At 61.4% G+C, this 23,885-nt stretch overlaps 1 protein-coding gene and 1 long non-coding RNA gene across 4 annotated transcripts; one reads left to right on the forward strand and one right to left on the reverse strand.

Annotated features, from left to right (window-relative positions):
• Positions 1–425: 425 nt before the first annotated feature.
• On the reverse strand, positions 426–19,948 carry GRK2 (G protein-coupled receptor kinase 2). 3 transcript variants are annotated; one of them, XM_053899409.1, is made up of 21 exons: positions 19,545–19,948; positions 9,217–9,293; positions 7,359–7,432; positions 7,145–7,246; positions 6,948–7,022; positions 6,761–6,822; positions 5,979–6,030; positions 5,613–5,704; positions 5,131–5,230; positions 4,958–5,036; positions 4,737–4,867; positions 4,354–4,448; positions 4,171–4,278; positions 3,905–3,971; positions 3,524–3,624; positions 2,920–2,986; positions 2,745–2,840; positions 2,356–2,518; positions 2,063–2,199; positions 1,839–1,949; positions 426–1,726 (listed from the first exon to the last, which is right to left on the reverse strand). In XM_053899409.1, the coding sequence occupies exons 1-21, from the start codon at positions 19,655–19,657 to the stop codon at positions 1,562–1,564; spliced, it is 2,067 nt and encodes a 688-aa protein (XP_053755384.1). In that variant the 5' UTR covers positions 19,658–19,948; the 3' UTR covers positions 426–1,561. The 3 variants fall into 3 exon arrangements, with proteins under 3 accessions (XP_053755384.1, XP_053755383.1, XP_053755385.1); XM_053899408.1 differs by having other exon boundaries at positions 1,839–1,952; positions 19,545–19,947; XM_053899410.1 differs by lacking the exon at positions 19,545–19,948 and adding an exon at positions 17,512–17,543 and having other exon boundaries at positions 1,839–1,952.
• Positions 8,865–12,562, forward strand: LOC109246841 (uncharacterized). Its single transcript, XR_002071472.2, has 2 exons — positions 8,865–9,832; positions 11,291–12,562. It is a non-coding gene; the product is annotated as an uncharacterized LOC109246841 (long non-coding RNA).
• Positions 19,949–23,885: the final 3,937 nt, after the last annotated feature.

The raw sequence follows: 23,885 nt of genomic DNA on the forward strand, positions 1-23,885 counted from the left end.
CCCTCAGGCCGCAGGAACCCCTACTGGGGGGCTGCACAGCGGGGCAAGAGGGAAGGCCAAAGCCAGAGCGGTCTAAGGGCCCAGAGGCTACTGCGTGACCCCAAGGGCAGAGGTGCTTGACTGCCCGAAGGGTGTCCTCAGCACAATGCCTGGCGAGCTGAGGTGCTCGGCCGATCAGTCCAGATGTGACACCAAGCCCCTCTTCCTGCTTCCCCTTGTGTGGGAGGATGAGCCGGTGGGGCGGGAGAGGAGGCGTGGAGCCCCCCGCCCTACCCCGGGGAGGGACTGGGCCAAGGCAGGCTGGCCCTGATGCCCGCTGTGGCAGCAGAGGGGACCTGGCCCCACCAATACCCTCTCCCCTCAGGCCCTAGCCCAGCGGCGGCTGAAAATGGTCACTGGGCACAAAAGAATCGGACACGGTCAAGTCAGGCACCATTTTTTATAAAAACGCATAGTCTCATTTTTCACTCTTTAAAATCACATTCAAAAATCGGCAAAGGAGCGCCCCCGGGAGTAGATGGGAAGGGAGGGTGCACCAACCCAGCCCCAGGGGGAGGGGGCGCGACACCACACACGGCAGCGCGACTGGCACAAGGGGGCATGCGGCGGGCGGGGTGGCGCCCTGTGGGCAGTGGCACTGACGGGACGTGGGGCTATGGGGCTGGACAGCCCGGGGGGGGGGGGGCACACTGACCAGCCCAGGGTGGCGAGGGCTGGCCCCGCCTGGCCCCTCTCACTGTGCTGCCCGGCCCGTCAAGGCTGGCCACCTATGGTCCCGGGCAGATGAGGCCTCGCCCAGCCCAGGGGGGGCGGGGGGACCTCAGGGCCAGGCTAGGCCAGTGTGACACAACCCACAGCTGCCTTTCTGTGGTCCCTGAGCCCGGGCGCTCGGCGGGGGAGGGAGGGGGGGACCGCAGGGAGGGCAGCCGCACCTGCTGCCAATGCCAGAGTCCCTCAGTGTCCAGGCAATGTGGGAATGGAGGCGGCCAGTGATACAGGGGCTCTTCCTGGGCAGGGGCACAAGAGCTCGAGTCACTGTGGCCGGGCCCTGGGGTCAGGGAGATAATGGGCCCCTCCTCCACCGACTGGCTGGAGGACAGGACAGTGCAGGACTGTGCCCCTGTCACAGGAGGGGCTTCGGTGGGAAAATTCAAGTAGTATCCCTGTGCTGCGGCCTCCCCTGGGGTGGGGGACGCTGGGCCACCCCGCTGTGCTGTGGGCACAGAGCCTGAGGGGACACAACGCGGTGCGGCATCGTCCCTGGAGAAGGGCCAGGAGGGCTGCAGGGGCTGCTGCTCCCCCCCCCCCCCCGCCCCCTGCTCCCACCCACAGGAAGACACTGGGAGGGGAGGCCCCTGGAGGGTCGGGGCTGAGGGCGGCCGGACAGTGGCTGGGTCGGTGGCAGCAGGAGCCAAGGCAAGCGGGCCCCCCCTGGGGGCTGGGCCAGGCTGGGGCCACAGGAAATCACAATAATTACAAAATAAAACCTTTTCCGCTTTGCGGGAAAACAAATAATAAAAATTCGACAAAATAAATTAGAGGTTTATAAAAGGCGGGCGGGTCAGAGGCCGTTGGCACTGCCGCGCTGGACCAGCGGCACCTTGCTCAGCTCCACCACGGGCGAGCGCGGCTTGTTCTTCATCTTGGGCACGCGCTGCACCAGCTGCTGGGCCTCGCGGTACGCGTCCCGAAGCTCCTTCTTCCACTGCACCAGCTCAGGGTCGCTCTGCGGGCACCCGGGGCCGTCAGCCGGGGGGTGGGGGTGGGGGGGCCTGGGTGCCCGAGGCTCCCTTCCCAGCCCGCCCCACCCCCCGCCGCCGGCCCCTGGCCCCACTCACGTCGCACTGCAGCACAAACTGTTTGCCGCCGCGGATCTTGAGAAGGAGGCACTTCCGCTCCTTGATCTGCGTCTCCTCCACAGACTGGATCTCCTCCATGGTCAGCAGGCTCTGCTGCAGGGCGGGCGGGAGGGGCGGGCAGGGGCGGTGAGGATGCGGCGCGGGCTGGCGGCCCGGGCACTCACCCCGCCTCCGGCGCCCGCGGGCTCCGGCCCGCTCCTTACCGGGGCCTCGCCCTCGCCCCGCCACTCCAGCCGGTTGGGGAACAAGTAGAAGTACCGCCTCTGCCACTGCGTCAGGAAGGGGTTGCCCATCTTGGCCATGTAGCCATGCATGATGCAGTCCTTGCCCAGGGCGTAGTCTGCCGCGAGAGAGTGAGAGGCGCGCTCAGCCCGGCCCGCCCGGGGCCGGATCCTGGGCTCGGCCACCCGCTGGCCTCGGTGGCCTTCCGAAGCCTGAGCCGATTTCTCATCTCCAAGCTGCCCGGTGGGCGCCCACGGCAGCTACGAACCCTCACCTTCCTCGTGGCCCAACTGCTTGTTTTTGGTTTTCTTGCGGGCCTCCAGCCGGTCGGTCTCGGCATTGATGGTGTCGAAGACCGTCTCCGCCACCTCCTGCTGCCACCGCTCCGAGATGGTGAGGGGGAAGTTGCGGTAGAGTTCCTGGTCACTGTCCAGCAACTTCAGCGAGTAGACGGGGCAGGGACATCCATCCATCAGCCACAGGCCTGCCCAGCCCCAGGGCTCCCAGGCAGGGAGGGCGGGGGGGGGGGGGGGGGGTCTGGTCTCACACGGCCCCCCACCCTCCCAGGCACGTTTGGGGAGGCGGAGCCTGAGGCCCAGCGGCTGACAGAGCCCTGCAGGCCAGGATCAGGGCTCATGTGAGAGGCCAGGCCGGGCCCGGTACCTTGATTCCTTTTGTGTCCTCCTCGTCAAAGGAGCCAATGTCGAAGGCGTCAGCAGCGTTCACCTCCCCTCGAGGGGGGATCAGCGGGGGAGGGTACTGCAGCAGAGCACAGGCGGGGCATCAGCACCAGGCAGGGGCAACAGGGCGCCCGCCTGGCCCTGCCCCAGGCTGGTACCTTCTGCAAGAAGACCATCTGCCAGTCCAAGGAGCGGAAGAAGGGGCTCTCCTTTACCTCCTGGGCCCTGTGGGGGGATGTGGGTCATCAGGCGGGGCGAAGCCTGGGCGCCGGAGCAGGTGGCCCAGGCTAACTCCTGCTACAGCCATTCTCTGGCTCTGCCACCCCGGGAAGGTTCCTTAAACCTCAGCCTGTTTCCTCATCTCGAAAATGGGGAGAACGGTTCCCACATCATAGGGCCGTTGGGAGTTTTCACATTTGTAAGTCTTGCGACATCGTGCCCAACAACTTAGTAAATGCTTAATAAACACAAAAAGCTGTTGCCCTCATCATTATCATCGCCGCGTTTGTTACAGGGGCCCTTCTGGAAGCCGGTCCCCCAGCAGCTCCGGCAGCTGTGCGCCAGGCAGCCCCGTCCCCTGAGAACACTGGATGGGGCTGGCCATCTCCCAACCCGTGAACCCCTCAAAAGAGGCTGGCACCAGGAGGGGGCTCCAGTGACGGGACACAGCCCTCATCCTCAGGCTAGCCTAGCAGCATGCCCAAATACCCAGGGCCTGGGAGGGAGGGCCTGAGACAGTTGGCCCTGGTCCCGGGCACTCACCCTCGACCCAGGCAGCCCAGTCTCCGGTTGACATCCCTCTGCAGCAGCCCCTCCAGCAAGGAACGGAGCTCGGGGGAGAAGGAGTCGGGCAGCTCCACAGCCTGCGGGGAGGAGTGGACACTGGCAGGGTCCGAGGATGGGACCTGGCCCCCGGCACAGGGAAAGACAGGGCCCAGCTTCCTCATTTGCCCCAACGGGCACATTTGTTCTGACAACACAGGGATGGGAAGCCTCTGGGGCAGGAGGCCAGAGTAAGGATGAGTGGCCCAAGTTTGTTGTTATTTGGTGAGAACCAAGAATCCATGACCCTGACACGCACAGGAGACCCCATCCCCACGGTGACCGCCCCCCATGGACTCCACCCAGCCTCCCTACACTCACCATCGTCAATGTCATGCGGTCAATCTCGTGCTTATCTTTGGTCTTGTGCTGCCGAAAGGGGCTGTGCCTGGGCAAGAAGCACAAGGTCAGAGGATAGGAATGGGGAAACCGAGGCAGGGAGCGACAATGATCCTCATCCAAAGCCAGGGATGGTGCCGCCCTGACACCCAGGCAGCTGTAGCCCCCCTCCCCTAGACACCTACCTGGACTAGGGATGAGCTCTTCCCTGTCCCGTCCCACCCGCCGGCCGGGGAGGGCCCACTCACCCCCGCAGCAACTTGAAAAGCATGCAGCCCAGGGAGAACCAGTCAGCGCTGCTATCGTAGGCCACACCCTTCTGCAGGACCTCAGGGGCCATGTACCCGTGGGTGCCCCTGTGGGAGCAAGGAGGCCATGAGAGGGTCTGGCGGAGGGTGCGGGAAGGGAGAGTGGGGGGGCCGGGCACTCACACGCTGGCGTGGGGCTTCTTCTTGGAGAAGTCGCAGGCCAGGCCGAGGTCTGAGATGCGCACGTGACCGTGCTCGTCCAGAAGGATGTTGGCTGGCTGTGGGGGAAGCCCAGTGAGCAGCCTCAAGGGTGACTCAGGACAGGGCCTGGCCAGGCAAGAGGCCAGCTAGGTCACTGTCCTCACCCTGGAGTGTTGTGGGTGTCCAGGGACAAGGCCCCGGGTGGGGTCTTCCCCTCCTTTCCCCAGTTGCAACTGGAGTCCAGAAAATGGCTGGGTAGGGGGGCCGGTGAAGAAGGGAGCAGCCAGCCGACTCTGTCCCAGAACGCCACCGCTGTGGGCCAGGCGGGCCAGTGGCGCGGAGGGGAGGGGGGTGCAGAGCCTCACCTTCAGGTCCCGATAGACAACGAAGCGGTTGTGCATGTGCTCCAGGCCCAGGATGATCTCGGCCGCGTAGAAGCGCATGTCGGCCTCGGAGAAAACCCCGTGCTGGGACAGGTGGTAGTGCAGGTCCCCGCCTGAGGGAGGCAGCCCCGCAGGGTGGCGCTCAGCTGCCCGTCCCAGCCCCCAGCCCCGCGGCCCACCGGGGGGCCAGGCCGCGCACTCACCGTTCATGAGATCGAGGATGAAGCTGAGCTTGTCCGGCGTGTGGAATGCGTACGACATGCACACGATGAACGGGCAGTCCTGGGAGGGCATGGGAGGCCAGGTCAGCAGAGGCCGCGCACGGTTCCGGGACCTGAGGCTGCTGCAGTGACCCGCCCGGGCCCTCCTGGCTCACCCCAGTGCTGACGAGGGACAGCATGATGCGCTCGTTCAGGGCCAGGGTCTCCCCCTGCTTCATCTTGATGCGCTTCTTATCCAGACACTTCATGGCGTACCTGGTGGGAAGGGGGGCGGGGGGCGCTGGCTGGTCAGTCAGTCCACACGCACCTTCAGCGCAGAGCCCAGGGCTGTGTCTGGGGGGGCGGTCCATGGGGGGCGGGGCGGGGGGGCAAGCCCTCAGGGCTCTCGCGGTGAGAACTGGACACTGAGACGAGGCAAGACAGAAGGCAGGAGAGAGTACTGGTGAGGCGGGGCCTCTGGGGGCCTGTGGGGGGCGGCAGCACCAACACGGAAAGGGGGGAGACAGTAGCCTCTGCAGAGACCTGCCCGCGTAGGACCTGGGGGCCCCGATCCCCTCACGGCTCTTCCATGCACACCCCCAGGGGGCCCTCCCCTCCCTCAGGCATCCCACTCGACACCGGCTGAGCTGGCGCTCACATCTTGCCCGTGTCGGCCTTCCGGCACCCATAGACCTCGCCGAAGCCCCCTCGTCCGATGATGCGGTGCACGCTGAAGTCGTTCATGGTCAGCTGTGGGGCGGCAACAAGCAGGGTCAGAGCACCCAGGGCAGGGACACCCAGGCAGCGGGGGGGCCAGTCCCAGGCCCGGGACCACCCTCGCCATGCACTTACCTGCCCTGAGCCACCCTCACTGGGATCCTGGCACCGAGCCCACAGCCACCACCCTGGGGGCTGAAGGGCAGGCTCCCCTGACCCGCCCAGCCCTGGCCGAGCTTCGGTGCCCAGCTCCCTGGGAAGGGTGGAAGGGAGGGAGCAGTCTTCCATGCCCACCCGGCCCACTCACATGGATGTTGAGCTCCACATTCTTCCACTGGCAAAATCGTGTGAATTTATCGCTGTAAGGGAAGAACCAGGGCTCAGATGAACTTCAGAAAGTGGGCAAAATGATGCGGGGTGCGAGCCTACCCCACACCACTGCCATTGTCTGGGGTCCCGAACCTCAGCTGTCCTCTCCTGGACTCCCGGGAGTAGCGCTGGCCCAAGTGGGTTTCAGATAAGCTTAGAAAAGAGGACCTCCGGTCTGACCTGGACTTCCTCCCACTGTATCGCTGACAATGCTCATCTCATCCCTGCTTGTACACCTCTAGTGACGCAGCACTCACCCCTGTGACACTCCCCCTCCGTTGCCTGGCAGCTGGGACCCTAAGAAAGCTGTTGCTCACATTACGCTGAAATCTGCCTGCAACTCCCACCCACCAGGCCAGCTCTGGCCACGGGGGCCACAGAAGAGGACGGTGTGTCCTTTTGTGCCACCCTGACGCTTCTCAGCATAGATGGGCCCAGCAAGGTGCTCAACAGTCCATGAGAAGGAATGACACTTAGGTGGTCCTTCACACCCCGGAGAATCCCCTGGGGCTCGGAGATGCCTGGCACTAAGAAGGACAGGGTGGGACTGTGGAGGAGGTGGTGGCTAGGAGCCTGTCCCACTTCTCAGGAGTCCCTGCATGGGGCCGTTGGCGGGGCCCAGGCACCCGCCTGCCTGGATTCTCTCCTCCACACCATCCACAGCCCTTCTCAGAGCTGCCTCTTCCTCCCCTGCCCCTCCCGCATATGCTCTGCTCTCACCTCTCGATGAATTTCTGGAACACATCCCCTCGGAGGTTCTGACAAATCTCTTCAATGTATGGCTAAGGGGAGAAGCTGGAGGTTGGTGACTGAGCCAGACTGGGAGCCGGCCAGGCTCCGTGACCTCAACGGTCCCAGGGTGCCCCTGGCTGGGCAGGGAGGCAGCGGGGATAAGCCCAGCACGCACCTGGAAGAGATCCGGAGGAACCTGCTTCTTCACCAGGTGGCCCTGGACGTGCTCAGTGGCACTTTTCGAGAAGGGCTGCAGAAGACAGAGGTGGCTGTGAATCCTCTGCAGGGCCCCTGCATCCCTGCCCACACCCCAGGCCGCTCTGGGCCGGCGCTGGGGTCTAGACCTAGGGACGGGCTGGCCGCGGCACTCACGTGTGAGCAGGCCAGCAGCTCCTTCATGATGTAGGTGTCGAAGACCTCCCGGCTGCGAGCCAAGCGCTCCTCCTCTGTCTCCAGCTTCTCGTATTTCTTGATCTAGAGGACAAGATCCCCACGGGTGACACAGAGGCACCAATAGCAGGCATCTTAGAGACTGAATGAAAGCAGCCCAACCTTCTCCCCTCTCTGCAGGCAGCGGGGGCCTCACCTCCTCATAGAACTCCACCAACGGCTTGGCCTCCTCTAGGTGTTTCAGGCAGAAGTCTCGGAAGAGCAGGTACCCTGAAAGCAAGTGTGTTGGGTCACACGGGGCCACGCCCCTCTCTGGCCTTCCCATCAGGGCGGGCGGCGTGGGCTTGGGGCTCCCTGGGCAGAACTGGCCAAGGAGGCAGCCGAGGTGGTCTCTGCCCCAGGCAGGGACAGGACGAGGCGGCCCCCAAAGCTGTCACCAGCTGAAGATTCTCAGTTTCGGGTTGAGGGGTGCCCGTCTCCCAGAACCCCAGATGTCAGCTGGAACGTGATGGGTGCTCCGGGCGCTCTGGCGAAGCAGAGGCTGACTCCGGCTCCCCGCCCTCTCCCTGCCGTCTAGGGCCTGCACCGCACCCCACTGGGCGGGCTGTGTGGGTGCAGAGCCACCTGGGTCAGGCCAGAGCATGGCGGGCAGGAGGAGGGCAGCCTCCCAAGGGACCCACGTCCCTCTCCCCGGACGCCCCATATCGTGCCCCCGCTGTATCTGGCCGATTCTCACAGCAGCCCTGAGGAACAGCTGCAGAAACACACCGGCGGAGGCCTGTCAGGTGGGCCACCGGCGGAGGCCTGTCAGTAGAAGGTTCGGCTCTACTACCCGCTGGGAGGTGCTGGGAAAGACAGGCCAGGGGGTGGGGCCTCGAAGGGCACGAGGCCACTGGGGAAAGTAAGAGGCGGGACAAGCTATGGGAAGGGCTCCCAGGCCTCACCCCTCCCAGGGAATGGGGGCCCGAGGCCCGGCCCCAGAGCAGCCCTGGAGAGCAAGGGGGAAGTAAGGGCAGTCCCCATTCCCTCCAGCCTGACAAGGGTGACCAGCCTCGCACTAGATAGCTTCCATGCCTCTTTGGGGGCACTGCCTGGACACCTCCGGCACAGCACACAGCCGTCACTCCTGGTAAAGGCGGCCTGGCCTTCGAGTCACTCGTGACCTGGGTTTCCCAGTGGGCAAGGGGCTTTCACTGAGGCCAACTCATCTGGCCTTCCAACAGTCCCGGGCAGCAAGGCTTCTGAGTCCTAATTCCTAGGTGAGGACACCAACAGGCTCAGAGAGGTAAAGCCACGCGCCCAAGGTCACACAGCACAGGCAGGGGGCCGACCCAAGCTGTGCTTTTTGACGCACTGGCTCCCCAACACTGACTTCCAATGCCTGGTCCTGCCAGGCCAGGCCAGGCCACTCCCACTTCAGAGCTGAGATCCTGCTCTCCTCTCGGGAAGGCCGAACCAGAGCTGTGTGTGCCTGAAGCCTGCTTCCCGGGAACCACCCCAACCCAACCTCGCCCCGTGGGCCAGTGCTGCAGCAGCGGCACTGTAAAACCAGGGCACTGGAGGAGGAGGAGGCTCGAGGGGCCGCTGAAGCAGGTTGCTCTCAAAGAGGGCCCATGGGGGCGGGGGCGGGAGACCACAGCTCGGCAGGCGCCACAGGAAGGGCCCCGCCCCTTCCTGTCAGCTCTACCAACGGCCCCGCAGCAGCTGTGCCTGCGCCAAGGGGAAGCTGCAACTCTCAAAAACAAAAACCCAAAGGAGGAACTTCCCCGGCCGCCCTGGAAGACTGCTGGGCCCCCACCCCCTTCACGGGGCTCCCAGGGCTGACCGCCAGGGGCTGGGAGGCACAGTGGGTCACCATCCCGGGGGGACGCTCCCATCACAACCCAACCCTGCCCCATCAGATGGGAGGCCAGAGCTCCAGGGAGGGAACAGAGGCCAGCCGGCTGGGGTGGGGGCAGGAGAGCGGCCTCAGGGTCCTCCTGCCCCCTCGCCCCAGGCCCGGGGCAGCTGGACGGTGGCGGGAAGTCCTTGGGGCTGGCAGACCTCATACTCACCCAGCTTCTGGGAGAAGATCTTCTCAAAGGTCACCTCGCCCCGGTCTTCCAGGTACTTCTGCATGACGCTTCGGATGCTGAAAGACAGCGGGGGGGGCGGGGGGGTGCCCTCAGTGAGCCGGAGCCCCCGGGGCTCCTGCCAGGCCTGCTGGCCCTGCCTCTTCCCCCCGGGATCCAGAATGTCACCGTTCCCTCCAAGAAGGCAAACTGCCAGTCCGGGCCTGCCCACCTGGGCTCTGTCCCCAAAAGCTAGGGTGGCCAGCAGGTGGCTGCTCAGAAGTCCGGTCCCAGTACTGCCTCATGCTGGCTTCGGGAACCTGGCCAAACCTCAAAAGCCGGGCCTCACCATCAGCAGATGATGGGTAACCAAAACGGGGCCTATCCTTACCACGGAATACTGCTCGGCCATAAGGTGGGACAAAGCACTGATATATGGAAATGCTACGACATGGATGAACCCTAGCACGCAGCGAAACGAAAAAAGAGAGTCACAAAAGGCCCCCAGTTCTATGACGCCACTTACGTCGCATGTCCAGAACAGGCAAATCTACAGAGACAGAGAGCAGATTAGTGGGTGCCAGGGGCTGGGGCACAGAAGAGGAGTGACTGCCAACAGGTAGGGGGTTTCTTCTTGGGGGTGATGGAAATGTTCTGGAATTAGGGTGAGAGCTGCCCAATTAGGTAGGTTGAGAGTTGTACTAAAACCCACTGGGCCGCACTCTTTAAAATGATGAATTTTATGTTATGTGAATTATATCTCAGGTTTTTTACACAGTAATAGCAAGACGAAACAAAAACCAAGCCCCAGCTCCTGTGTTCCTAACATCTGAATTAGAAACATGCCCCTCTGTCCCTGGGTTGCTTGGGAGGGCAGCAAGGGAGAGGCTGGCCGTTGCGACCATGGAAAGCCCAACCCAACGGTCCCCACCCGGAAAGCTCACCTTCAACACCAAGGGCTGTCTGGGCAAGCGACACGGGGCTGTCCTTTGTGCCCGAGACAGACCTTGCCGTCCCCTCCTCCCCGCTCCTGGGTCACCTGTACACCAGCCCTGCCAGCCTGCCTGTCACGCCTCCACTGGCTCAGGCTCCTGAGGAACACTCTTAGCTGCCTGTACCGGGGACCAAGCTGCGCAGTCACACCTGAGCCCAGGCAATGCTCACAAGGCCCTTAGGATATGTGGGGCCACCGGCAGTCCACCGACAAAAGACGTCGCAGCTGGTGAGGACCAGAATGAGAAAGTCTGGGCTCTGTGGCCCTGCATCCCTCTTGGAGCCCAGCGCGGGTCACCAGGGTCTGCTGCCGTTTTCTACTGGAAGGTACCACGTACCCCTGACCTCCAGGCAGGAAAGTTCCGCATGCGTGGCTCTAAGACATGACACAGTGTGTGACAAAGCCTGACAGGACCCACTCAGGAAGGGAAGAGTGTTCTGGGTCATCACGAGAGGCTGTGTGGAGGAGGAACTTCACTGGGTTCCTCCGTGCAAACAGGATGTCAACAGGTGGCAAAGCCCAGGGCAGGTGGGTGGATGTGGGGACAAGCAGGGGAAGACCCGGCCAAGGTGAGCAAGAGGCTATCCCAGGCAGGAGGGAGCTCGGCTAGGGACGCTTGGGAAGCTCAGCCGGGGAAGGCGGAGTCCGCTGGAGGCCCCACAGGAGGAAGCCCGGGTAGTGAGACACTAGAGGGACGGCCAGTAAGAAGGGGAAGAAACAGGGCTGGGTGCGAGCAGGCTCGGGCCATCGGGCAGGCAGAGGAGTTGACCAGGCCAGCGGGACGGCAGGCCAGGCCTGCAATGGTCTGGCCCACGAGAGAGGTGTCTGAGGTGAGAACGTTCCAGGCAGGGCCAGTGTGGCCCACGGACGCTGCCCAGCCGCTGGGCCTGTGCTCGGAGGCGGGGGGACTCCTGCCCTTTTCTGCTCAGCACTCTCCTTCTGAGACGGTCTGAGCGGAAGCCCAGGCTCCACTCCCCCCAGGCTTCCGCTCGAGTTTGAGCCACACAAGGAAAGGCCACGCAAGATAACATAGGAGAATTCAGAGCTATCTAAATGACTCCCTCCTCTGCTTCCCCACCCTAGAAGGCTGGAAGATGCCGTGACCTCCTCCAACAGCAAGAAGGGTGCTGATGGCCAGGACAGCCCTCCCGTGTCCCTATCCTGCGACTCCAACCAACGAGAGCGGAGCTCCCAGCTGAGGGCCAGTGGCTTGGTGGCCCCACGCCGAAGTGGTGGCCACTTCCGAGCTGGTTCCCTCAGGAAAGCAAGGATGCCCTCTGCAGTGGACAGGGGCTCCGAGGCCAGGATGTGGTCCTCACCCAGGCCGCCACCGTCTCCCCTCCCGACTGTCACATGCCAGCTCACTTCCACCAGCCACCACCAAGAACACATCTCCCCAGCCCCAGGGGACCCACAGAGACTCACAGGCACTCGGGAGGCGAGGCCTGATTCCAAGCCCCGCTCTGTGCTCACACACGGCAGAAACTAGAGACACCTGCCCTGGGGCCTGCAGCCCAGAGACCAGAGCCCCTCATTTCCTGTGAGGGAGAGCTTAGGACCTCCTTTTTGGAGGACAGGAGGGCAGGCCAGGGGCGTGCTGGGGTGCAGCAGAGCAGCCAGGGCCCAGTGCAAGGCAGCGAAGGGCCGGCAGGGTCTTGAGACCAGGCAGCCAGGAGTTAGGGGCTCGGAACCTGGGGCTCCGTAAGGGCCAAGTGCCTGGATTTCACCTGTAAGGTGGAACAGGAAGGCTGGATCCTCACCACCCCTTGGCTCAGCTCTTGGCACGCCATGTCTGCACCCAAATCCTGTGTTTGGGGACATTTTGGTCTATGGAAGGGGATGGACAAGGTAACAAAGTGGGGGGTGGGGGAATCACAAAATGTCAATCCCCCACGGAGGTGAGTGGTCAGATGGAGGTCAGTTGCAGTCAAGAGGGATGATGTCCAGATGCTTCAGGTCCAGATGGGAAGCCCCCCTGAGCCCCAAACTGGCTTCCTGGGAACCAGCGTGGCTGACAGCAGCTTAGGGAAGGCAGCGTGATGGGAACACCCCCCGCTTCCCATCACAGGACCCGGTGACCCCCAGAACGGCTGGGAACCGGACCCTCCAGGGAAATGCCCTCTCCCCGAGGGCCCGTGGACGAGGGAGCCAGCCTGCAGCCCAGCCTTCTCCCTTCCCGGCGGCTCTGCTGTGGGGTCAGCCCAGGAGAGAGCAGAAAGTGGGGCACCGGTGGCCAGACCCCGCCTCCCCCCTCTGGAGCTGCATGGGACGCCTCTCTTCCCAGCCCACAGCACTTCACTTTCTTCCTTAAAAAGAAAAAAAAAAGTTTTCTAAATAAAATAAACAACCCCCCCCCCCATCCAAACACAAGATTGGACTGAGCAAAGCCTTGAATGGAAGGCCCCCAAAGCGACAGCATTAGGGTTTCCTGTCTGTTCTCATGGGGCTGGTGGCCAAGGGAGCCTGTAGTTTAGAAAAACGTGTTATGGGGCACATTCCCGCCGGGTGGCAAATACAGGCTGGCACGGGCAGCAGTGGTGGCCTCCTGGGCTGGGTCACCTTCATCTGCAACACCCGCTCCCTGATACTGGCAGAGTCTAGGGTGGCGACGAGCCCAGAGTAGCATTTCTGCCCCCACCCAGGCCAACAAGTCCGATATACAGGAGCACGTGGCTCCCCGATCAACTCTGGGTTGTCAGGAGAGCCAGACGCCTGCATCCTCCCCGCCAGAAGGACCCTCAGGCGCTCAGTCTCTCTGGGGAAGGGCCCCTGGCTGCCTTGGCTCTTGCGGTCAGGGGGACACCCACGCCTGAGTTCCAAACGGCTCTCCCCAAGTCCCCTCCGTGGAGGAGGCCAGGCCAAGTCACAGACTTTAACCGTCCAGTTGGCCCACTTGTGAAATGAGGACGTCAACAAATTTCTGAACTGTCGCCACCGCGCTGGCCAGGTGAAAAGCCCGAGAGGGGGCGCCTGGGTGGCTCAGTCGGTTAAGCAACCGACTCTTGGTTTGGTTTCAGGTCATGATCTCACGGTTCGTGAGATCGAGGCCCGAGTCCAGCTCTGCACTGTCAGTGCAGAGCCTGCTTGCGATTCTCTCTTCCTCTCTCTCTCTGCCCCTCCCCACCTCATGCGTGTGTGTGTGTGTGTGTGTGTGTGCATGCACGCTCTCTCTCTCTCTCTCTCAAAATAAACTTTTAAAAATTTCTCAAAAAAATAAAATAAATACATAAAATAAAAAAATAGAGAGCCTGAGAGGACACAGCAGAATGTCCTAAGACGCCAGCCTTGCTGTGAGAGCTCCCCTCCTGGAGGCAGCCCTCCCGCTGGGATCCCCCAGACCGCACCTCTTCTAGAACATGATCATAAGCTGTTTGGTCTCGTTTGGGTCTTTGCCCCACACCCTCCCACATCCTCAGAGGGTGCCGCCTGCTGCCAGGCCTCCTGACTGGCGAGCTCTGACCAGGGCTGGGGCCAGGTGAGTGGCTCACAGACCAGCCTCACACACTCATGCTCATCAGCCTGAGGACCCGGGGGGGGGGGGGGGGTGGGTGGTTGGGGGCAGAACCTGATACCAGCCCCTGACGAAGCAGCAAGGGCCCCGTGGCAGGAGGGCCTGCCCTGTCTGGCAGGGAGCTGCCGGACCCTGCGGCCTACGGCCAGGGCTGTTCGCTTTGGCCCCAGCTGCTCCCAGGAGCAGGCCAACCCTGACACTGAGGGGGAGAGCGCGTCCTCCCCCGCAGCCCGGAGTGTGGGTAGGGGTGACAGGACGGCAGGCAGGCAGGAAGGGGGTGAGGGCTGTGGGGGAGAACTTCCGGTGCCTTCTGGAACCACATGGTTCAGAAGAAAGGCAAGGTCCCTTGCTCTGTGGCACAGAGGCTGATCCTGGCCCTCACAGACGACTCCCACACAGGGTCACAGACGGCAGCTCGTGCGGACTAGGAGGGACAGCAAGGGCTGGGGGCAGACATGCTTGTTTTGTTTTGATGGTGAGGAGATCTAGGCTAGAAGCTGAGTGGCCTGCCCAGCATCCCACATGGAGACAGCAGCCAGAAAATGTCCAACTCTCCCCGAGAAAAGGCGACTCGCCAGGCAGGGGCCTCCCCCTGCAACCTCTGCAGAGGACCCCGGACTTGTACCCCGGCTGCCTCCCCCTCCGTCCACTGCCAGTGCTGTGGGCAGCGGGTAGCATCTCTCCCGGGAGCCCGGCGGGCTACGGGCAGCTTCGGCTGGCACCTGGCAGGCCGGGGTGTCACCGGGATGCCAGAGTTGCGAAAGCCCAGGACGGTGCAGGATGGCACGGGGGCGGCAGGGCCTGGTGGGTCTGGCACGGCCACGCCTTGAATAGCCACGCTCTGGGAGAGGACAGTGAACAAGCCAGCGGAGCAGAGGCTGTGGCCGTGGCAGCGGCTCCTCTGTGGCATTTCCAGGAAACCTGGCACTGAGGTGGCAGCAGGAGGAGGAAGTCCTCTGGGGCTTCTTATTAATATTTCTCAATGACTTGCCCTGGGGCTCAGTGTCCTCAGCTCGAGAACAGGGCCGCATACCAAGTGGGAAAGACCAACCCTGAAGGCCACCCGGAAAGGCCAAGCCCAGGGAAGAGAAAAAGACGCGCACTAGGTGGCACGCACACAAGCACACCACCCCCCCCCCCCCCACGCAAACGCCCAAGCCACCCAGGCTCCCAACAGTCAGTGCGGTGGCCACGACGTGGCTCCTTGCGGGATGTGCGGGGGGGGGGGGGGGGGGAGGAGGGTGCTCTCTGGCGGCCTTGTCACATGTCACGGCTTCTATGCTAACATGACCTGAGTACCACACCCTGCAATTTACTGCCATTATGTTAAAACGCACCAAGAACAAAGTTCTGGGGCCCCGTGGCCCGTGGTTCCCAGGAAGGGGCTGTCCACCCCGACCTGGGTGGCCTCCAGAGTCAGAGAATGCCCCGCTCAGAGACAGAGCTGCTAACACTTTTACACCAGAAAACTCGCTTCTGAAACCCTGCTCCTCTGCCAACACAGATGCTACCCTTCGAGGCAGCAGAGATGCAGAGAAGGAATGTTATTTAGAAAAAGCTGCAGCCAAACACGTCATTTTCAGTATCTCTTACTTGAAACAGATCAGTGATAACTTGAGTACAACTCTCTGTCTTATGTGACCAACAGAGCACAGTGGCCCCTTGGGGCCACAGGAGGAAGGGGCAGGTGTGAGGGAGGCTGTGCGATCCTCAAAGACTCTCACGTGCTCCTGGCGTTGGCTGTTTGCTCCGAGGCAGGAGCAGAATATCCTGGAAGCACCAGCCGTGCGCGCACAGCCCCTGGGTGCCCGGGGCGGGGAGGAAGCGCCGCTGCAGAGTGCCTACACCTGACGTCACCGGGAATTTACTACTAGGGATTGATCGTGCATTAATAGGACACGTTATTCCTGGTTTGACAGAGCCCAGATTCCCCTGCACAGATTCCAACCCATAATGCTCATGCTCCCTTCAAATCCACTTACTGAGGGAACAGCGGGAGGGCGGGCAAGCAACTTAATGGCAAAAATGCGAAACCCCATGGCCTGGAGAGGAGCGCAGGTGGGAACAGACGTCCCAGAGACCCACTCCTGAGCAAAGGAGGGGCTTCAAAGGCCCAGAGGGAATGACTGCTGAAAAGATCACCTTGTTTGGCGGGGTGTGGGAGTGAGGAGGAGAGCTACCGCTGGGGTAGAAAGTTCTGGGTGAGGGACAAAGGCTGGAAATAAACAGCGTTTTGCTGGTGATGGAGAAGTGGAGGAGGAAGGGAGGAAAGCTTCCCCTGCACCCCTTCCCTGCCCCCCCCCCCCCATACAAATCGTGGGCAGGAAGTCCTGGAGGCAAAGAGTTAACAGGAACGAAGAAGCAGAGGAAGAGTGGCCCGGTCTGGGAGGCAGGGAAGCCAGAAAAGGGCAGGAAGGAGGAAATCCATGGTGGGGGAGGGACCAGGAAAGAGCTGAGAAAATGGGAGGCTGCAAGAGGCACCCGGCTCCGACAATCTGCTGCTGGGGCTGCCACTGTCACCAGGGAGGGCAGGGGCATCTCCTGGGACCGCCTGAGCGAGGCTCCTGAGCCAGGAGCCCAGAGATTAATTACACCCGGCCTCCGTGGTCATATTAAGCAAATGACAGTAATTACAGGACCGCTGCTGGTGGAGGGAGAGCAGCTCCATCGGGGAGAAGCACAGACCACAGGCCCGAGGGCTGAAGGAGCACTGCGAGGTCATCCCTGGGGGGCGGGCCCTGGCTTTACTGAAGGGGACACGGAGACAGGTGCAGTCAGGAAAAGGGACATGCTGGGATCGCAGCAGGATCACAAGCCGGGTCTCCTGTCTCCCGGCTACACAACACTGCCTCCTTCCATGAGGAGGTCGAGAAATGGGTCTGTTCCCTCGGATTCTATAGGGTGACAGAAGGGGAGGACCCTGTGCCAACTCAAAGTGGCACTGTGCCTGCCCAACAGCTCCTGTTCCTAGCCCTGACGAGTCAGAGCTGATGCCAGCCCCAGCTCCCGGCCAAGCCACAACCTGGGCACCAGCTGCAGGCAGGCTGCCAAGACGGACCACCCCAAGGTGGGAACGTCTCCAAATGGCATCTCGTCATGGACGAACCACGGCCATTCTTCCCGACCCTGACCTTGTGGGTGAGGGGAAGACGTGACCCCAGGCAGGAGCTGCCTCTTCCGCGTCCTAGCTTTGTCAGAGCGGCTCCATTCTGTCCCAGATGACGGGGCAGGGGCCGGGCCTTGTGTCCCGCTGCTTCCAGGCCAACCCCCAGACCACGGCGACCCAGATGAGGGGTGCCAGACGGGAGAGCAGCGGGGGTACAGCGCTGTGTGGAGGAAATGAAGCACAGCAGGGGGTCCAGAGACCTGAGTTCAAATTCCAGCTCGCCCCTGGGACTAAGTCTCCTCCCCTTCCCGGGCCTCAGTTGCTTCAAATATTAAACGGGAGAATACCACCTTCGGGGCCCTGCTCTCCCACAGTTGTGGAAAGAATCAGCTGGAGTAAAAGCTAGCTTGCAAACTGGGAAGCGCTAGGCAAATGTAAGACACGGTCTTCGTGACCTTCCAGGGCAGGAGCCATCCGACCCACCAGGTGTGCGAAGCATAAAAGCAAAGGCTGGCATGTCCTCCATTAGGAGAGGCCTGGCCTCAGGGCACCGACGGGCGCTGCGAGAGCCTCTATCCATCTCACAGTGGTGGTGCATCTGTCCAACGCTGTGCTGCTGGATGGCGACCCCCTGTGAGAAGCCATGACACCTGGGTCTTGGTCTCCTGCTGTTCCCCTAAAACTCACAGCCTGGTTCCAGACATCACCCGGTCCTGATATTTCCTGAGCAACCGCTTACATGTGAGGCATGGCCGTGCCAACTTCACAGGTTGGTTTTTGGATCAACTGAGATGACAGATGTCATAATAAATAATAAATTGTTATAATTTCCACCATCGTTCCTATCAGCACCGTCACTACCACAGATGGTAAAGGGGACAGGAAAAGAGGAACATCTCGTTTCTCAGGGTTCTAACACCTGCAGGGCCAACCCAAGGCGGGGCCCCATCGGGAGCAATGCATTCTGGGGAGAGATTACCCAAACACAGAGAGTTCCAGAAAAGGTTCTGCCTGACACTTTGCAGAGCCCCAACCTGCAGGAGGGTCTCGAGGCCGCAGCCACCAAGGAGAGCCGTTGTGAGCCCCAGGGGCTGACTCCCCCCCATTTCCTCCCTCGTGGCTTTGTCATTTCTGAACTCATTTTTGTTCTAACTGTCGCTGCTCCCTGGACAGCCCCCAGCTGACAGTCAGCCTGGTTCCTGTTTTGAGAAATCTGATTGCAAATGTCTTAGAAAAAACGGGCCCTAACGGCCTTTTCAAAATGCAGACCAATTTTCCTCTCCCAGGCCTGGTGTTCAGTCAATCCGAAACCCAGTGAACAGGGCACAGAGAAGGGTGCTGGAGAGGTAGCCAAGGCACTCCCCACAGCTTTGCGCTCTGCTTCAAAGGCTTAGGACGCCACGGGGTCACAACCCTTATTTCACGCTACCCACATTTCACAGATGAGAAAACCGAGGCCCAGAAGCGGAGGGGAAGGGACTTGCCCAAAGTCACATGACAGCTAGGACAGGCCCAGGTTCCCAGGCCAGCCAGGCTTCCAGCATGCCAGCTCTCAGGCATGAGCAATCATGGTGGGCACACAGCTGTCGCAGATGCAGAACAGCCAGGCCCCGGCTCAGGCCTGAGCAGTAGCCATGACGTGGACGTGGAAGCCAGAAGCCCCGATCTGGTGGCGAGGCGCCAGCCGGGACTACCTGTGACACAGGGCGAGCCGCTCACCTCCGGGGCTTCTGCTCCCCCACCCGTGCGGTGGAGACAAAACTGTACCTGTCCTACCTGCTGACAGGTTGCAGTGCGGCTCACGCAAGGGGAAAACACTCTAGAAGCCATAAAATGCTGGCCAAACCTCAGCAACGGTCCGTATCCTGAAGAGAACGTGCCTACATCCTGAACAGTTTCAACTTTGATACCGGGTGCGGTGACATCAATAGTCTCACGGAGAGGCGGCAGCCGTGGTCCAGCTGCTGCAGAGGTGCCGGGATATCCTCTGGCAAACAGCAGCCACGGGACACCGCACGCAGGGCCGCCAGAGGAGGCATCGGAGGGGAGAGGGGCGGCGGGTGTCTCCCCCGCTGGGCTGGGGCACGCGCGCCACACCCTGCTCCCCCCCACCACCACCCCGGCCCCCAAAGCACTCTTAAACCCTACCCCAAGCCAGTGACCCTCCCGATGGGTGGGGGAAGACCAGGAAGACTTGCCGCCTCCCGCAAAACCTCCCGCAAAACCTCACGCAAGAGTCGACCAGAGAGAGGGGGCTAGGAGTGGGGGTGCTGCAGCCCCAAGGCGGGGTGCCGGGAGTCGGGAAAGCTAAGGGATGGGGGATGTAGTCAGGCCAGGTGGCCGGTGGCAGGTAGAGGAGGGGACCCCACGGGGACCAGGGGCTGCCGGGAGGGGCATGAAGGGCAGCACGGGGCCCCTGTGGGAGAAGGCAGGAGCGCGGGGCCGCCGGGGGCGAGGGCAGGCAGCGTGTACGAAGGGAAGGGAGGCAGTGGGGCAGGGGGCACTGCGCGGCCCCGGGAGCCGGCGGGGCCGGGAAGCCCCGGGTTCAGGTGCACTGGGCCTGGGGCCGCGGGGTCGGGTCGGGGTGGCCGAGCCCCGAGCGGTGGCCGGGGCACGGGGCACTGGGGTGGGGGGGGGGGGTTCAGGGGCCAGCGGCGGGGTGGTCTGGGGCCGCGCGGGCTCCGGGTTCGGGGAGCGGGCCCGGCCGGCGGCCGCCTCACCTGGGTTCGGGCAGCAGGATCTTCTTGCTGGCGCGCGCGGCCGGCGTGGCCTTGCTCTTCTCCATGGCCATCAGGTAGCTCACATCGGCCAGCACCGCCTCCAGGTCCGCCATCTTGGCGGCGGCGGCGGCCTCTCCCGCCGCTCGGCTCGGCTCCGCTCCGCTCGGCGCGCTCGGCCCCGGCCCGGCCGCTCCGTCGGCCTCGGGCGCCGCCGCCCGCCTGGCCCCGCTCGGCGCCCGCGGCTCCGCTCGCCGCGGCTCACAGGCGGCGCCGCCCCATGGCGCCGGCTCGGGCCCGGCCCCGGCTCGCTCCGCTCCCGCCGGGACTGCAGTCGGGCCGCCGCCGCCGCCGCCGCCGCCACCGCCGCCGCCCGCGCCCCGGAGCCGCCGCCGCCTCCGGCCCCGCCTGCCGCGCACAGCGCCAGCGAGCCCGCGAGGGGCCGGGCGGGCGGGCGGGCGGGCGGGCGGCGGCGCCCCCTGGAGGCCGCGCGGGCTGGCCCGAGCCTGACCCCCCTTGGCCGCGCGGACTCCTTCCCAGACCCGACCCTGACCCCGCCCCGGGCCTGGGCCGTGGCCCTTGACCCCAGACCTGGAACTCGCCGCGGGACCCGGGACCGAAGAAGACCCCGGACCCACCCCTTGACCACAGCTCGGATCCTAACTCGGACCTCAGAATCCACAACAGACCGTGGCCCTCACGCCAGACTGGCACCTCAGAACATGATCTCGAGGACTTGGACCTCAGACGCTGGACGTAACCGCTGACTTCTGGATCTTGGTGGAAGTGTCTGACCTGATATTAGTCCTGGACGACATTCCCGAGCCCGGCCTCCAAGTAGGACCCCAGGACTGGACCTCGGACCACTGCCTTAGACCACTGCATTAGACTCTGTGACCCGAGATCACAGCCCTGTGGCTCTCTCCACACCCAGACCTTGACACTGACCCCAGACCCCCCCCTCCCCAGGACCCCAGATATAGTGTTAGGACCATGATCTCAAACACTGGTCCCATCCTGGTTACTAACTCCAACCTTGATTCGAACCCCAGACCCAGACCCAATATCAAGAACTCTGAACATGGGAGTGCCTGGGTGGCTCAGTGGGTTAAGCGTCCTACTCTTGATTTCGGCTCAGGTCATGATCTTACGGTTGTGAGACTGAGTCCCGCATGGGGCTCTGAGCTGGGTGTGGAGCCTGCTTAAGATTCTCTCTCTCCCTTTCCCTCTGTTCTCTCTCTCTCTCTTTCAAAACAAACAAACAAACAAACAAACAAACAAAACAAAGTAACAACAACAACTCACTGTCAACATGGACCCAGGACCAGGACATCCAATGCAACCAGGGACCCAATCTAGACCTAGAACACTTAACAGGTCACCATGAACTTGGGACTTGACAAGTGCAGTCAGGCTCCAGGTCTACGCTAGCTCCAGTCCCCACCCCTTCTGTTCTAGACCCAACTCTTGACCAAGGATTTCCACTGAGGATAAAGGACCCTGCACCAACCTCCACCCTCCCTGGACCAGCTTGTGCTTGGCCTGCACCCCATCCCATCTATGGAATCTAATGGAATCATCATGATTCTACAACGTGGGATCAAACCTCTCTCGGCCTAGGAGGACACAGGAGTCTCAGTGGTGCCTGGTAAGGGAAATTCACTGTACTGAGAACACTCAGGGTGGGGAAGGAAGGTCCATGTGTCTCAAAGCAGTGCCCTCTATCTCTATAGAGCCTCTCTCTGTTTTCTAAGGTGACAAGATCCCTTCCTAGTCCCCAGGCACATGGGACTCAAGCCTGCCTCATGCCAGTTTATGAACCTCAGGCCAGTAACCAGAACCCTCTGGCAAAGCAGAGCCCCCTCAGCCCCTCTCTGTGCATTTCTTAGGCTACCGTCTGAGATCAGCACCAGAGCACCTCAGGAATAGCAAGGTCCCTTCTCAGTGGGCAACACTACCATCCACCCAGGTCCCCGAGTCAGAACTCCAGGTATCATCATCCTCAACAACTCCCTCGTCCCCTGGCCGAGTCTCTCGCCACACTCTCTTGTCTGGCCTGAGAATCATCATCTTCTTCTTCTTTTTTTTATTTTTTTAATGTTTATTTATTTTTGAGAGAGAGACAGAGCATGAGTGGGGGAGGAGCAGAGAGAGAGGGAGACACAGAATCCAAAGCAGGCTCCAGGCTCTGAGCTGTCGGCACAGAGCCCGACGTGGGGCTTGAACCCAAGAACCGTGAGATCATGACCTGAGCCGAAGTCGGACGCTTAACCGACTGAGCCACCCAGGCGCCCCTGGCCTGAGAATCTTCTTAAACTTGTCCCCTTCTCAGGATCCCCATGGCTGCTACCCTGATGCAGGCCCTGACCAGAGACGCCTCTCCCAAATCTAGACCTGATGGAGTTACTAAGGACTTTGGGATCTGCTGAGAGTGGCGGATGGGGGTTGGGTGCTCTAGGCAACCCCCCCACCCCCACCTCTACTCAAAGCAGATCAGGTGAGCAAGTTCCTTAAGTCAAGGAACGGGGATGACTGGACCCTGCCCCCCTCTCCTGCTTGTACTGCCACCATTCTCTGCACCTGCCCACCCGCCCGTTCTCACCTTTGTGCCATTGTTCTTTCCCGTGTCCAGAAGCGCTCTGTGGGCCTTCTTCCCTGGCCGACTCCTGCGCATCCTTTTAAGAAAAGACCCACCTCCTCCAGCCTCCCTGACCCCAAACTGTGTACATCTCCAATTGTGTTCTTAGCACCCATTTCCTTGATTTGAAAACATCATCAATTGCGAAATGTATCAAGTTTTTGAAGGGGGTGGGAGGGTGAAGCTTTATTAAATGTTTGTATCAATTGGAAAAGGCATCCTGATGTTGGATATGCTGACGGAAAAAAGAAAAAACAACGTACATACAGTCTCCAAGTGTAACTGATGCTCCTAGTTCATCTTTTGCCCCAGGGCCCACCAAGGACCTGACCCAGAAGGGCATAGTCTGTTCGATCAATGAATGAGGGACTGAATGAATGAGCTCCTCAGCCCAACGAGGCATATAGAGTTTGGGGGCAGAACAGGGCCAGAGACACACAAGGATGCCTCACAGGAGGCCTCTGGCCTCCCCTCCTCCTACCCCACCTGACTCTTCAACTCTCCAGGACTGACTACAGCCACACACTGGCCTGGGTTTTCTGGAACAGCCCCTATTTTAGTTTAGTTTAGTTTAGTTTTACTTTAGTGTTTATTTTTTATTTTTTTATTTTTTATTTTTTCAACGTTTTTTATTTATTTTGGGGACAGAGAGAGACAGAGCATGAACGGGGGAGGGGCAGAGAGAGAGAGGGAGACACAGAATCGGAAACAGGCTCCAGGCTCCGAGCCATCAGCCCAGAGCCTGGCGCGGGGCTCGAACTCACGGACCGCGAGATCATGACCTGGCTGAAGTCGGACGCTTAACCGACTGCACCACCCAGGCGCCCCTAGTGTTTATTTTTTGAGGGGGGGGGTGACAGCAGCGAGCCTGATGTGGGGCTCGGCTCATGAACTGTGAGATCATGACCTGAGCCAAAATCAAGAGTTGGATGCTCGACTGACTGAGCCACCCGGGGGGCCCCAGCCCCTATTTTAAAAATTCTTCCTGAGGGGGCAGCTACATGGCTCAGTTGCAGCCCCCCCTTTTATTTAATTTTTATTTTTAATAAATAAAAATTTAATGTTTATTTAATGTTTATTTTTGAGAGAGAGAGAGAGCAGTGGGGGAGGCACAGAGAGAGGAGGACAGAGGATCCAAAGTGGGCTCCATGCTGACAGAAGAGAGCTGGATGCGGGGCTTGAACTCACAAATCGTGAGATCACAACCTGAGCTGAAGTCAGATGCTTAACCGACTGAGCCACACAGGCACCCTGCCACTCTTGATCTCCGGGTTGTATGTTCAAGCCCCATGGTGGATGTAGAAGTTACTTTTAAAAATACATACATACGTCAGTTCTTTCTGATGAACTTGTCAGACTAGAATCCCTGTGGGTTCTGAAAGGCCAGCCACCTGCTCCAGGAGGTGGCCCTACCTTCTCCTCCCCGGCTGAAAACCCTACGCTACCCCTGCTCAGGCCCAACCCACATCCCCAGCAGGCCTGAAGCCGGGATCCTTTGAGAGAAAGCCAGCCTCCAGGGCAGCCCTCACTAAATCCTGAAACCCCAGAAAGCAGCTTCTGGAGCCCTGGGTGGGAAGAGGTTGAGGTGCGTCCTGGCCCTGGAGAGGCAGGTTTGGGGGGTGATGCTGCCCTCTAGTGGTTGAGGGAAGGTTGATTGTAAATTTGTTCTTTTCGTCTTTTTTTAAATTTCTTTTTTTTTTTTAATA

This window comes from Panthera pardus, unplaced genomic scaffold (assembly GCF_024362965.1).
Source record: "Panthera pardus isolate Hobbes unplaced genomic scaffold, ASM2436296v1 HiC_scaffold_12, whole genome shotgun sequence".
NCBI lineage: Eukaryota > Metazoa > Chordata > Mammalia > Carnivora > Felidae > Panthera > Panthera pardus.